At 45.2% G+C, this 15,991-nt stretch overlaps 1 protein-coding gene across 1 annotated transcript in view; it reads right to left on the minus strand.

Annotated features, from left to right (window-relative positions):
• The window catches only part of slc23a1 (solute carrier family 23 member 1), a 25,028-nt gene extending 9,263 nt beyond the window's left edge, over nucleotides 1-15,765 (minus strand). The window contains exons 1-12 of the mRNA XM_072374481.1: nucleotides 15,700-15,765; nucleotides 14,223-14,396; nucleotides 11,824-11,981; nucleotides 9,834-9,922; nucleotides 9,677-9,744; nucleotides 8,364-8,545; nucleotides 6,918-7,038; nucleotides 6,130-6,286; nucleotides 5,898-6,045; nucleotides 2,227-2,332; nucleotides 519-648; nucleotides 300-443 (exon numbers count right to left, since the gene is read on the minus strand). Of these exons, the coding sequence (XP_072230582.1) occupies nucleotides 300-443; nucleotides 519-648; nucleotides 2,227-2,332; nucleotides 5,898-6,045; nucleotides 6,130-6,286; nucleotides 6,918-7,038; nucleotides 8,364-8,545; nucleotides 9,677-9,744; nucleotides 9,834-9,922; nucleotides 11,824-11,981; nucleotides 14,223-14,396; nucleotides 15,700-15,765 (1,543 nt within the window). The remainder of the gene's footprint in view (nucleotides 1-299; nucleotides 444-518; nucleotides 649-2,226; nucleotides 2,333-5,897; nucleotides 6,046-6,129; nucleotides 6,287-6,917; nucleotides 7,039-8,363; nucleotides 8,546-9,676; nucleotides 9,745-9,833; nucleotides 9,923-11,823; nucleotides 11,982-14,222; nucleotides 14,397-15,699) is intronic.
• Nucleotides 15,766-15,991: the final 226 nt, after the last annotated feature.

Below are 15,991 nucleotides of genomic sequence, written 5' to 3' on the forward strand. Positions count from 1 at the left end.
AAGTCAAAGAATAAACCAGAATATGAAGATCAGATTAAACACTGACATGGTCTGAAGGTGTCAGATCTGTTCCACACCGAAACAAACTGAGGGGTGTTCAGTTCACCAGGTAAATATTATATGTATTATGCTCTAATAAAGTCGCCCTCTAATCAATATCGATCAGTGATTTTTATTGACTGTTCTAGGACACTGATTCAATTTCTCTCTCCCTTCTGAAATACGTTCTTCCTGGCAGCAGGTGAACAGGTGTGTCACAGGTGATGTCAGCACTGACCTGCATCAGCAGGTAAACACACCTGTGTTGATGGAGTTGGGATGCGTGTCCATATATGTTGGCAGCGTCAGGCCAAAAAACATTGAAAAGCCAAGAACAAAAAGATTTCTGGATGAGTTCAGATCCACCAGCTGCAGGTTAGACAGACCGACGGCTGTGATCATACCTGAAAGGCCCAGACACACCTGGATTAACATCCCTTTCACTGCATCGTTGTGAACAAATGTTACCTGTGACTCACCAAACAAGGTGCAGAACATTCCTCCAAGGATGGGATCTGGCAGAGAGGCGAACAGAGCCGTGAACTTCCCCACTGACCCCAGCAGAAACATTATGCCAGCTCCATACTGCACCACCCGTCTGCTGCCCACCTGTACACAAGGCCAACAAATCAAACGTCCCCACACCTCTCCAAAGGGTTCCTGTTGTCTGAGTCTGGTCCAGCTCATACCCAAGTGTGTGGGGAACCTCGTCTGTGGAGTTATTTGCTTTTTTGTCTCACTGAAAATCATTGAATTCCCTCTAATGGTGTCATATTTCACACTTTAGACCCAATCACACGCTCTAGTACCCATTTCTTGGGATCTTTTAGTTTTTCAACACTTCTTTACTCTGTTTTTTTGTATGTCTTCACCCTGCTAGCTTAGCATGGCTACCATGTGTCAGACGTTAGTTACTCCTCTGCCTCCTTTAGCGATAATGGTACATGTAACAAATGCAGTCTTTTTGAGGTTTTGGAGGTGAAGTTTCACGTCAGTTCAGTTAAATTCACTTCAGTTTATTTATATAGCTCCAAATTACAACAAATGTCATCTCAGGGCACTTCAAAGACACAGTCCAATTCAAGCCAATGAGTCCAATCCACTGTAATCAAATCCAAATAATTGAATTCAAAATTAGTCCAATTCATACATACAAAGCCAATTCAAAAAACAATTTCCTGGCTAAGGAAACCAACAGATTGCACTGAAACTTCTCTTCGGTCCAATCTCCAGCGGTAATGACACCCGGTTACACCAATCGGAGGTCACTAAAATTAATGCTGCATCGTGTGTAATTTTGCCAAAACAATGTCGGACTCCGTAGTTTTCTCTGGACCCCTGCCAAATCTGACCAGTGATGACATGTTTAGCCGCATGTCCTCATTCAATCGCTGGTTGTCTAGATGGTGTCCAGCAAACAACGTGGGCTACAGAGATAACTGGCAATCTTTCTGGAGAAAACCTGGTCTGATGAGGAGAGACGGCATCCATCCCACTTTGGAAGGAGCGGCTCTCATTTCTAGAAATATGGACGAATTTATTAGTCATCCAAAAACATGACATCCCAGGGTTGAGACCAGGATGCAGAGTTGTAGTCTTACACACTTCTCTGGGGCTTCTCTGCAGGAGAAAAACCCCATAATGACTGTCTGCTCCACCCAGATTAAATAAATCAATAAACACAAGAGGAGCAAATCCAAAAAACCTAAAAAACTTTAACTGAACAAAAACATCAAACTATTAAATGTGGTTTGCTGAATATTAGATCTCTCCCTTTGAAGTCTCTGTTAGTGAATGATTTGATCTGTGATCATCATATTGATATATTTTGTCTTACAGAAACCTGGCTGCAGCAGGAGGATCATGTTAGCATTAATGAATCAACTCCCTCTGACTATTTAAATGTTCCTCCAACCACAGGCAGAGGAGGAGGAGTGGCAGCTATCTTCAGATCAGGGTTACTAATCAGTCCTAGACCCAAGATTAGTTTTAGCTCTTTTGAATCTCTGATTCTCAGTTTTTCCCAAAGTGGAAATCACAGAAACCTCTTGTGTTTGTTGTTGTGTATCGTCCACCTGGCCCTTATTCTGAGTTTCTGTCTGAATTCTCAGAGTTTTTATCCCAGTTAGTGCTGAGTACAGATAAAGTCATTGTAGTGGGTGACTGTAGATGTTTGGACATAATTACCTTGGTGATGCCCAGAACGCCTATATTTGGACTAGAGGACGTGGAGCCATTTCCTGTCCCCAACAGACCAGCAATGATGCAGCAGACGCCCTCCGTAAAGATGCCCCTGAAACAAACTAACTGTTATGGCCAGCTCAAATGGTAAATGGAACATACTTGTATTGCAGTATTCTAGTCTAGCTGACCACTTAAAGCATTTTAACAGTACATGCCACACTCATACAGTCTGAGTCCAGAGAGCTATACAGCACTTCCTACTACACTCACACGAATTCATCGGTAGGCAACAGGGTGTTAAGTATCTTGCCCAAGGACACTTCGACTTGTGAAGTCGAGCCACCAACCTTCAGATTGAAAGGCAACTGCTCTTCCTCCTGAGCTACAGTTGTCCCTGTACCCTGTACTGGTTTTAAGGTGATCATTCAAACATTATTAATAACAATGAGCAAACCAAGCATAAAGGATAAACCAAGCACCTGATGATGCCTATTTAGGCTCAGCCCACAAGCAACAGGTCAATCATCTGAAGTGTAAGCTGCCAACAGGAAACACCAGACATAATGTCCCACTACCCTCCCATAAGAATGGCCCCTATTAGATGACATTACTGGACCATGGCGGCCCATTACATTAATCTCTGGTTGCTGTTCTAAATGTGATGGAGAACTCCTAAAGGATCATGGTCCATATGAACAACGACCAGCTGCAAAGCAGCAGAGCTTTTAACTGGAGTCAAAGTGAACTGGAGTAGTCTCATGAGGCACAGGTGAAATAGCCACTGTGTTAAATGGTAAATGGACTTGTACTTGTATAGCGCTTTTCTAGTCTAGCTGACCACTCAAAGCGCTTCACTACATGCCACATTCACCCCACTCACACACATTCATACAGCACATCTTAGGACATAACTACGTGCTTTCTAAGCATTCACACACATTCATACCCCCAATGATACACTGGGGGAGCAACGTGGGGTTCAGTGTCTTGCCCAAGGACGCTTCGACATGTATCCTGGGGAAGCCAGAGTCGAACCACCGACCTTCCGATTGGTGGGCGACTGCTCTTCCTCCTGAGCTACAGGAGTCTGTCTTATCTTTGAAATCCTGTCTGTGAAAGAAGAAGCAAAGTCATCGCATGCCTTGGTGGACAGCAGTTCAGGAGGGACTGACGCTGATGGTCAGTCTGTCAACAGTAAATAAAGTCTGTGCGTTGTTGTTATTTTTGTTGATAATCCCAGAGAAAAATGACTACCGCGCCCTTTTTAGCTCCAAGCTACAGACTTTCCTTACAGATATCATAATGAGTTTGGTTTTTCTCCACCTGCGTTCTGCTTTTCTGCATTCTCTTTTTTGAGCTTTTACCTGTTGCTCCATGGTGGTTTTTTCTTACCAGAGACAACTTTGACCTTCATGAGGGCAACATTATCCATAATATTCATAGCTTTAGAGTTGAAACTATGAACCAGATCATTGACAGAGACTGAGGGCCCAGCTGGTGTGGGAATGAAAGCGTTGGTGAGAAGTCTACAGGTTTTTTGTTGCGTTTTCTGATGACCTTTGTTGTAATTTCACTGGTGTCAGCGGAGATTTTAAAGAAAACACAGTAATGATCAGAAAAGGCAACATCAGTCACCACAACCTCAGAAATGTTGAGCCCTTTGGAGATAATTAGATCTAGAATATGTCCCTTACTGTGTGCTGGCTCTGTTACATACTGGGAAAGTTCAAAGTTGTCCAGGATGTAGAAAAGTTCTTTCGCACTGCCATCTTTGGGATTATCAATATGAGTATTAAAATCACCCACTATAACAACACAGTCAAAATCAATACAGACAACAGACAGGAGTTTAGAAAAGTCATTAACAAAGTGTGCACTATATCTTGGAGGCCTGTAAATGGTTACTAATACTGCTTGACAGGAGGAGCTCAACTGCAGTGCAACATATTCAAAAGTCTCAAACTTCCCTAACCCTAGCTACAGCATTGTCTACATAACCGTCTATAATGAGCAGTTACAAGCCTGTGGACTCATTGGAGCACTGGATCTGGTACTTAGAATTAACAGCATAAAGCTGAGACAGTGCAGAGCCAATCAGAGCCACTAGTTTAGCTTTCTGCTTTTTAATCAAGATGGGGCAGTCGGTTATGGCCAGGTTTCTCACAACTTTCCAAGTTTTCATTCCCAGAAATGACAACTTTTCCATTTGAAGCAGACAAAGGATTTTTGTCACCAGATAATTTTGAGAAGCGAGAACTCGTCTTTAGCACCAGAATGAAATTTGGGAATAAACATAACTTTGTGGGACAGAATGTATTCATTAAGATGGTAGCTTCTTCCACAGTTTTCAGTGAAAACTGCCTCTGGAACTGCCAAAGTTTTTCATCTTCTCCAGAAGAACCAGCTGCCAGAATCAAACAAGCTACAATGATCCAACAAGGAACAATGGAAAATCAGGAGTAAATATACTGAGGGTAAATTACAAATTAACCGCAAGTGAGGCAATTAGTAACAGAAATCAGGTGTGAAACAGGAAGTAAGCACAACAGAATATACATGGAGGTAAATGCTGCAAATTAAAACAGGAAGCTATAAAGTGCAAAAGTAAACCAAGAAACCAAAAACTCAGACCAGAACCAGATCAGCGTGCAAAATAGCAGCCTTAAACATCATGGTCGGTGCTTCACTTTAGTTAGTGTAGAATTTGCCTCCTGAGCTCTACCCACACACACTGATATCGTAAAATGGATTAAAGCCCATCACCTCCAACTAAACTTCCAATTAAAAATCTCTAAAACTGAACTTCTTGTCTTCCCAGCCAAACCAACCATACACCACAGCATCTGCGTCCATCAACAGTAATGCTAATATTTAAAGATCATCTTGCCTCCATTGCCCAATCGGGTCACTTTGCATTGCTAAACATAAAAAAGAAACATCAGTTCCCTCTCATTAGCAAACCTCAACTTTTCACATCCCAGCTCAGGCTTCCTAACTCGCACTATTTCCTTCATCTAAACCTCAAGTTCCAGTGTTCTTAACTGAGGCTTTAATTTCATATTTTTTGTCCAGAAGTTATATCCTGGACTACATCCTGAATCAACTCACCCTGCCCTTCTTGGAGCAAACTAAATACCTAAAATACCCCGGTGAGTCAAAGCATTCAGGACTTATGGACTTTCCATAAATTGCTCTGAACAGTAACATCAATCTGATCTGCTACAGAGTGAACCTTGTTCTTTGTACAGCTCAGACGTTGCTGAGCATCAGGCTCTTATACTCCATGATAATGTCACAAAACTAAAGGCTCTCCCAGCAGACAAGACAGCTGAACCAAGTACATGCATTAAAAGTTCATTCAGTTTAACTTACAAGTTGCAGACCACAACAGAAATTCCACACAAGCCCAAAACTCACAAGCAAACATAAACTCGATCTGACATTACTACATCTAGTACATAGACACCTGAGCAGGTGGCCAAGGTCTCAGTTGACTGAAAACCGATGCAACTTTACTTGGACTGAATCTCTTCTTTGGCATTCCTGAGTATGCCTGGGGCCATACGAGACTTAGCAAAATAACAAAGTGGTACACCACAAATAAACAGGATGTGACACAAAAAAACAGAAATCTGTGGGGTAGAGTCCCCTGGGAGGATGACCTCCCATCTCACCTGTTGATGGCATGTATTGGAGGGGTAGTGGCTCCTGACAAACGGGCACAAGCGTAATAATCTCCAATTGACTCCACAATACCTGCCATGGTAGCACTCAGCATCCCCAACACCCCAGCAACTGTAACCACCGGCAACCCCCACTGACCTACGAGAGATGGCGTCAGCAGCATCATTTTATTGACATCGCCAACTTCAACATCTTCTCAGTTAGCACCTATCTAAAGCTTACAGGGGTAGGGCACCCTGAACCAGGGCGATGACGCCATGATGTTGCCACGAGCGTCTGTCCGGCCTTTGTGGCCATAGCGATCCGGGTTATTTGGCAGCAGGTCAGTAAGAGTTAGGATGTAGCAGACGAGCCAAACCAGCATGATGGCAAGGATGATCTGAAAGACAATGATGGTGTCCTTTTTTTCTTTTCTTTTAACCAGGAAAAAACTATTTGAGATTAAACCTTATTTTCCAAGAGTGACCTGGCCAAGACAGCAGCGTAAACTAAACAAGACCAAGAACAGAAGAGCAGAACACATGAACAAGAGTTTCATGAAAAATACCCTGGAGATATTAAACATTAGGGCAATTACAGGAGCCAAGTGAGCTGATGTCTCTGTCCTTTAAAATTAACTTGAATTCCCCCAAAGTTAAAAGAAACTACAGTTTTAAATAATTTTGCATGTTATCCCAGGTAGCAGGGGCAGAAAACTTAGAGGCCTTTTTACCCAATTCAGTTCTGACTTTTGGGACATGATGTCCTGAGAGCGCAGACCATAATGGCTGAAGTTCCTACACAGAAGTGAGCATAAATATGTGGGAAGAAGTCCAAAAATGCATTTATAGACATTTAAAATAGTGAGAGAGTTCGTGGTCAGATAGAGACGGAGAAAAGAAACACTCCATGTTTGAGAGGTCACAGACCTGAATGACATCACCACTGACATCACCACTGACATCATCACTGACATCATCACTGACATCACCACTGACATCACCACTGACATCACTAGCTGTCTCACTTACAGGAAACATCTTGAAGATCTGAACTTTAGTGGATGTCAGTCCTTTGCTTCTGCTGTAAACGGGAACAGGAAGTGATGTAGTTCTCAGGTACTGAGCAAAGAGGACAATCAGCAGAATGCACCTGTGGAAAAAGAGAAACACAACTGTGTAACTACCGGCAAAGGATCGTGTTCATCGGTTTATCCAAGCAGAAAAAGACAGACAGACAGGTGTGACAGACAGACAGGTGTGACAGACAGAAAGGTGTGAGAGACAGACAGGTGTGACAGACAGACAGGTGTGACAGACAGACAGGTGTGACAGACAGAAAGGTGTGACAGACAGACAGGTGTGACAGACAGAAAGGTGTGACAGACAGACAGGTGTGACAGACAGACAGGTGTGACAGACAGAAAGGTGTGAGAGACAGACAGGTGTGACAGACAGACAGGTGTGAGAGACAGACAGGTGTGAGAGACAGAAAGGTGTGAGAGACAGACAGGTGTGACAGACAGACAGGTGTGACAGACAGAAAGGTGTGACAGACAGACAGGTGTGACAGACAGAAAGGTGTGACAGACAGACAGGTGTGACAGACAGACAGGTGTGACAGACAGAAAGGTGTGAGAGACAGACAGGTGTGACAGACAGACAGGTGTGAGAGACAGACAGGTGTGACAGACAGAAAGGTGTGACAGACAGACAGGTGTGACAGACAGACAGGTGTGACAGACAGAAAGGTGTGACAGACAGACAGGTGTGACAGACAGAAAGGTGTGACAGACAGACAGGTGTGACAGACAGAAAGGTGTGACAGACAGACAGGTGTGACAGACAGAAAGGTGTGACAGACAGACAGGTGTGACAGACAGACAGGTGTGACAGACAGAAAGGTGTGAGAGACAGACAGGTGTGACAGACAGACAGGTGTGAGAGACAGACAGGTGTGAGAGACAGAAAGGTGTGAGAGACAGACAGGTGTGACAGACAGACAGGTGTGAGAGACAGACAGGTGTGAGAGACAGAAAGGTGTGAGAGACAGACAGGTGTGAGAGACAGACAGGTGTGACAGACAGACAGGTGTGAGAGACAGAAAGGTGTGAGAGACAGACAGGTGTGAGAGACAGACAGGTGTGACAGACAGACAGGTGTGAGAGACAGACAGGTGTGACAGACAGAAAGGTGTGAGAGACAGACAGGTGTGAGAGACAGAAAGGTGTGAGAGACAGACAGGTGTGAGAGACAGACAGGTGTGACAGACAGACAGGTGTGAGAGACAGACAGGTGTGACAGACAGAAAGGTGTGAGAGACAGACAGGTGTGAGAGACAGAAAGGTGTGAGAGACAGACAGGTGTGAGAGACAGACAGGTGTGACAGACAGACAGGTGTGAGAGACAGACAGAAAGGTGTGACAGACAGACAGGTGTGACAGACAGACAGGTGTGACAGACAGACACGAGGCTCACAGTCCTGACAGCCCCCAGTGGGAGCCGGCTCGGTCCCCAGCGGTGGTGAACACCGACAGGCCGATCAGGGAGACAGTGGGTGTGATGGTGAGAGGACCGATGTACTTCAGCAGCAGACCGGGTAATCCACAGAGACCAATCACAGCCTCCACCAGACTGGACATGATGATGGCCCCCTGAATCTGCAAATAAACAAACCGCTCCACTGACACAGCCAAACTGAACCCTTTCTTCCTCACAACAGAAAAGGTTTGCTGATTCAACCAGACCCACCCAGACCCACCCAGACCCACCCAGACCCACCCAGACCCCGACCCACCCAGACCCACCCAGACCCAACCAGACCCACCCCGACCCACACCCACCCAGACCCACCCAGACCCTGACCCACCCAGACCCACACCCACCCAGACCCACCCAGACCCAGACCCTGACCCACCCAGACCCTGACCCACCCAGACCCCGACCCACCCAGACCCACCCAGACCCAACCAGACCCACCCCGACCCACACCCACCCAGACCCACCCAGACCCTGACCCACCCAGACCCACACCCACCCAGACCCACCCAGACCCAGACCCTGACCCACCCAGACCCTGACCCACCCAGACCCACCCAGACCCACCCCGACCCACCCAGATCCTGACCCACCCAGACCCCGACCCTCCCAGACCCAGATCCACCCAGACCCCGACCCACCCAGACCCCGACTCACCCAGACCCCGACTCACCCAGACCCCAACCCTCCCAGACCCAGATCCACCCAGACCCCGACCCACCCAGACCCACACCCACCCAGACCCACCCAGACCCAGACCCTGACCCACCCAGACCCACCCAGACCCAGACCCTGACCCACCCAGACCCTGACCCACCCAGACCCACCCAGACCCACCCCGACCCACCCAGATCCTGACCCACCCAGACCCCGACCCTCCCAGACCCAGATCCACCCAGACCCCGACCCACCCAGACCCCGACTCACCCAGACCCCGACTCACCCAGACCCCAACCCTCCCAGACCCAGATCCACCCAGACCCCGACCCACCCAGACCCAGACACCGACCCACCCAGACCCCAACCCTCCCAGACCCAGACCCAGACCCACCCAGACCCAGACCCCGACCCACCCAGACCCAGACCCTGACCTACCCAGACCCACCCAGACCCAGACCCCGACCCACCCAGACCCACCCAGACCCCGACCCACCCAGACCCAGACCCTGACCCACCCAGACCCTGACCCACCCAGACCCTGATCCACCCAGACCCTGACCCACCCAGACCTACTGTGGACCAGACAGCCATACCTCTCGGATCCGAGGCTGCCAGATGTGTGAGGTGTTCAGGGGAAGACTCCAGTTCCCATAAATCTCCTCTGCCAATAAAGAAATCAAGAAATCCCAGGATAGCCATGTTGTTTATACACACAAAAAAATACATATAAATATAAAAACAGAATCTCACCCTCACTGGGGCACTTCCACCTGTCCAAACCGAGGATTGCTTGAGCAGGAATCAGGAAAGCAAATGCACTGGCCTGAAACAGAGGAAGTCTGAGCAAGCAAACACACAAGTCAGTCTCTCCTGAGTACCCTGACCAACCTGTCGATCAATAACCTAATTGGTATCTCTGCTGTTTTAAAATGTCTCAGTTAATCAATAACCTGATCTGTAACTGTTGGTTGGAAACATCCAAGTTCATCAATAGCCTGACTCTAATCATTGGCTTCAGGAAGCAGACACCCTCTCTACCTTTAAGATCAGGCTGAAACTTTCCTTTCTGATAAAGCTTATAGTTAGGGATGGCTCAGGTGAGCCTGAAACATCCCATAGTTCTGCTGCTATAGGCCCAGCCTGCTGGGGGAGCTCCCATGATGCACCTCTCCTCCCTCCATGTTCTGCTGCTATAGGCCCAGCCTGCTGGGGGAGCTCCCATGATGCACCTCTCCTCCCTCCATGTTCTGCTGCTATAGGCCCAGCCTGCTGGGGGAGCTCCCATGATGCACCTCTCCTCCCTCCATGTACAGATGACATCATTGCTGTCATTAACTTGTGTTTCTCTCTCTCAGTTGTTTTCTCTCCACAGTCGCCTCAGGCTCAGGGCGGGGATTGGATCAGAGAGAAGTTTCAGTGCAATCTGTTGGTTTCCTTAGTTTGGATACTTTTTTTTTACTACTGTATGAATTTGACTATTTATTATTATTATTTTGGAATTTAATGACCTGGATTTGATTGGATAATGATTTTGTTATGTGATGGGTTATAATCAGCTTGAATTGGACTCTTTGAAGTGCCCTGAGATGACGTTGTGTTTTGGTGCTTTATAAATAAACTGAACTGAATTTAATCATGCCACTCCAGGAGCCTTGTGAATAAAGGGTGCGTACGCACAAAAAAGTGGCGTACGCACAAAAAAGTGGCGTACGCACTTTCTTACGTCAACAATCAGATGTATCAAGAGCAAAATGACCAATGAAAATGTGCCTCACGCCAACTTCATGGCGCACACACTTTTCTACAGCTGCTGATTCTTTGGTGACACTTAGAGGTGATGTTGGGAAACTGTTATGATAAATAAATGTGAACACAATTTATCCTCAGACTGAGTGATGTGCACAGCTGAGACTCATGAACAATCGAACATAATAATAGTAATAATAATAATAATAATAATAATAATAATCAGCCTCACCTTTTCCTCGGCGCACTTCTGCACTATTTGTTACTGTATGAACGCGTTTGCTGTGAGTTACACAAATACAGGTATTTACCTTGGTGGTAATCAGAGTCACCCACATGTGCCCCCCCCCCTCCATCCCTGAGAGAGCAGTTTCACCCATAATTTCGCCGACTCTCTGTTCAAACAGGGTGGGCCCCTCTTCTCCTGTCCCCCCGCCTGTTTTGGCCACACTTTTGCGGTGGGCAGCCATTCTCCGCTTCACATCCACCTTAATGTCGGAACACTTCGCTTCTCTATGGGTTTAAATTTGTCTCAAAAATAATTAATAGCACCATCCAGTAGATGGCACTGTTGTTCACTGATGGCTCGGCTTAAGAGCAATGAAGAAAGAAGATCACTGGTTAGCAGTAACCATATTAACTACAAGGACGCGTCAGTATGTATGTGATAACATTTATGGATGGTGTTTGTTGCTAGTCTGTAGTTTTAAAGTTTTAGTTTTATTTCAGACACTTTTGTGTTGTTTTCGGTCAACCAGGCTGACTCAGTCTCACCTTACTCCTTACTTCCAACTTACACATTGCTTGGCTACATGCAGTAGTTAGATTAATTGAATTGAATTACTCCCGCCCTGTGATGGACTGGTGACCTGTCCAGGGTGAACCCCGCCTCTCGCCCAATGATCGCTGGCATAGGTTCCAGCCCCCCCGCAACCCGACAGTTGGATTAAGTGGGTATAGCGAATGGATGGATGAATTACTCCCTCAGACTCACCTGACTCCCACTGTGGTCTGAATCAGAGTGGTGATTCCCACAGTAGTGAAAATGGTTCCAATCAGCCGGCTCACAGTGTTCTGGTCCTGACCAACACACATGGCCTCAGCCAGAAGAAATGGGACAGCGACAGTGCCACTGAAACATGTTAGGTAATGCTGTGGATAAAACAGAACAGAGGTAACAACGCAAACCAACTGAAAGGATTAACAAATTACTCATTGTTCTCACTGTGAATAACAAGTGTTTTCTTTGTAAAGTGTCTTGAGACAACATTTGCTGTGTATTTACATTTCATGAATTGAAAACTGAATGGAACTGAACTCTGTTTAAACTTTAACTTAAATACAACTTTATTTACACATAAATTTTTAAACACATGTTAACTAAAGTAAGGCAAGTTTATTTGTACAATTCAACAACAAGGTGATTCAAAGTGCTTTGCAGAGACATTAAAAAAGTAGAGATAGAAAGCATGATTTAAAATTTAAACAAAAAATAAAGAAATAAGAACAATAGATTAAATCAGCGCAATAAAGATAAGATTGAATAAAAATGTAAAATATGAGTCTGTTTTTAAACTCAAGCTTATTCAAATGCAGCTGAAAATAGATGTTTTCAACCTGGACTTAAATCCTGAGAGTTTCAGCTGATCTGAGGCTTTCTGGGAGTTTGTTCCAGACATGTGGAGCATAGAAGCTGAATGCAGCTCCTCCAGGTCTGGTTCTGACTCTGGGAACTGATAAAGAACCGGATCCAGATGACCTGAGGGGTCTGGGAGGTTCATAGTGGGTCAGGAGGTCAGAGGTCAGAGCTTTATGGACCAGCATCAGAACTTTAAAGTCTATCCTCTGATGGACCGGCATCAGAACTTTAAAGTCTATCCTCTGATGGACCGGCATCAGAACTTTAAAGTCTATCCTCTGATGGACCGGCATCAGAACCTTAAAGTCTATCCTCTGATGGACCAACATCAGAACTTTAAAGTCTATCCTCTGATGGACCAGCATCAGAACTTTAAAGTCTATCCTCTGATGGACCAGCATCAGAACCTTAAAGTCTATCCTCTGATGGACCGGCATCAGAACCTTAAAGTCTATCCTCTGATGGACCAGCATCAGAACTTTAAAGTCTATCCTCTGATGGACCGGCAGCCGGTGGAAAGACCTCACAGCTGGACTGATGTGCTCCACTTCTTTGGTCTCAGTGAGGACTCGAGCAGCTGAGTTCTGGATGTGTTGTAAAGTATTTTACAACATAAATCAATGTACGTCAGTGCAGTTGTCCAGTCTAAATGTGATGAATGGATGCATCAGCCAGCCCAGGTTCAAGTCCCCACACTCTCTGCCCCGTGTCCTGTCTACTGTTGAGTAAAGGCTGCTAGTGCCTAAAAATATGTTTTAAAAAATCATAAAGAGCTGGTCCAGTTTTCCACAACAAAGATGAAAACTGCTTTGCTTCTGCTGAATGTGAGGATTGAGTATCTGTCAGGCCATTCTCTCCAGAACCCGGCATAAATATTCTCAGGAAGGATGAGAAATCTTATGCCCCTGTAGTTGAAGCACACCCTTCTTAAAAAGAGAGACCACCATGCTGGTCCGCCAGTCCGGAGGCACGGTCCCAGACCTCTATGGATCACACTCAACCAAGACAACCCAACAACAATCCGAGCCTTAAGGAACTCATCCAAATCTCATCCATCCACCAGGCCTTGTTGCAGTGGAGTTGTTTAACTATCTCAGCAACTTCAGCCCCAGTGGTTGGAGAGTCCCCCCCAAACTCTGCTGCTTGTGCTTCCACCGTGGAAGACATATTAGCATAGAGTACCTACTCTGAGTCAGTTCAGCCTTCTTTACCAATGCAGCATACATCAAGATGGAAGAAATGGAAGAATGAAGATGATCACCTTTCCTTCAATCTGATCCCAGCACAGTCAGATCAACACCTACGATAATTCACTTTTTTAGAATGAAATAAACCGAGCACTTGATTGTTATTTCAAATGTTGATAGGACACAAAATCACAATGTTGGGTTTAGATGCTGTAGATAAAGGCAGCTTTAAGTGTGTGATTGTGATCAGTATTACAACATAACTCAGGAGGATGTTTTCTGTAAAGTAAGCATGACTGAGTTTATATGGATGAAAGCTTGATGCTTTACAAAGTTGCTACATAAACTCAGAACTCCCAGTGAAACCAAACCCGCCTAATTTAAATGATTAATTATGGTTAGTATCCAGGCAACCTAACTGAAATTAGACCAGTCTAAACCAAGCAGTCCTAGTCTACATCTGGTGCTCTCAGGTTAAACCAAGCGAACCCAGTTTAAACAACTTATTCTCATCTTTATTTAGAGACTCATCAGAGATAAATGGAATCAGTCTAATCCCAGATTCACCTGCAGTCCCAGTAGAATACACAGATACCAGGGTGGGACATCCTCGATGGTGTAAATCATGTCCAGACCTGCCTTCTCTGGTACCGTTAGGTCTTTATTTTTCCCATGCTTTTCCTTTGGGAAGTCAGTCCTCACTTGATTGCACCCTGGACCCTCATCCAGGTAATCAATACTCTGATTGGACAGAAGCAGAAACAGATGGTTAGAAGGCATCAAAGGAGAAAGGAGGGAGTCAGTGATCACACTGTAACACGCAGACTCTGCATTAATCATCAACATGAGCCATAAACTGGACACTGTGTCACTGTGACCCAAAAAAGCTCAACACTGACAACCACAATATAAATACTAAGACCTATACCAGCATTCCAGCTGGATGTTTATAAGCGTCCACACAGGTGTGAATCTACTCCTGAAAGACTGGTAATATGAGGTCTAAGTTTGTTGGTTAGTGATTAGGTTGTGTTTAGTCAGTTATTCATACAGAAAGGAGTGTAATGATTAAAAGTAAGACAGAAACATTGGTTCTGGATCAGAAGTGCTCTCTGAGCATGTCATTTAACAAAAAATAACTTGCTTGGTCAATTTCAATAACTTTTGACCATCAACCAACATCAGCAATGAATTACTGGACTATAAAGGGTTGACCATGATGTTAAAAGTTATCTGAGCAGGTAAAACACACTCAATTAAGAATCAAGCTTCAGTTTACCTTACAATCATCCTCCATTTCAGCTGAAGCTGTGAGACTTCTGGATGTTCGAGCACTGAATGCTGATGAGAGACTCAGGTGTTCTAGTGTTTCAGGTTGAAGTCCACAACATTATCGACAGATTATTAACTACCAGCTGCCTCTGTGAGGACCTTAACCCTGACCTACACCTGAGTCTTACCTGAGTCATCAATAGGCTTTTGAAAGAGAGAAACATCCTCAATCTAAAACCTACACTTTATCCTGCACCCATTAGCAAGAAATTCATTCTTGGGGAATTTCAAACAGAATGAAAAGAAGTTCTGTCCAATTTAAAAAGAATGAAATAAAGGTCTGAGAGCAAAGTGCTCTGTTGGGGAAATATCCAGCTGTGAGATCTTTAAGATGTGATGGAGCTTAGTCATTAAGAGCTTTATATGTGAGGAGAAGAATCTTAAATTCTATCCTGAATCTAACAGGGAGCCAATGAAGAGAAGCTAAAGCTGGAGAAACATGATCTCTGCTGTTAGATCTCATCAGAACTCTGGCTGCAGGGTTTTGGATCAGCTGGAGGCTTTTCAGAGAATCTGTGGGACAGAACAATAATAAGGAATTACAGTAGTTCAGTCCTGAAGGAACAGATGCATGGAGCAGTTTCTCTGCATCACCCTGAGACAGGATGGTCCTGATTTTAATGATATTACGAAGGTGAAAGAAGGCAGAAACCTGCTTTATATGTGGGTCAGAGGATAGATTCTGGTCAGAAATAACTCCAAGGTTCCTCACTGTTTTAAAGCTTAGGTAGTCCTCTGTTGTGTTGGTCAACTTCTGGTCTTCAACCTGTAATCTCATGCTTATAATTAATTTAAACTAACTGCCAGGCCCCAATCTGTCTGTCCATCTCTGGGAACAAGATCCAGAGGCACTTAAACTCCTCCAGCTGAGGCAGAGACTCATCCCTGACTCAGAGGAACCTTTTTCTGGTTGAGAACCATGGCCTCGGATTTGGAAGAGCTGACTTTCGTCCCGGCTGCTTCACACTCAGCTGTAGGTCATGGCTTGAAGAAACCAGCAGAAT

The sequence above is a fragment of the Leuresthes tenuis genome, unplaced genomic scaffold (genome assembly GCF_036924035.1).
Source record: "Leuresthes tenuis unplaced genomic scaffold, fLeuTen1.0.hap1 SCAF_21, whole genome shotgun sequence".
Lineage (NCBI taxonomy): Eukaryota > Metazoa > Chordata > Actinopteri > Atheriniformes > Atherinopsidae > Leuresthes > Leuresthes tenuis.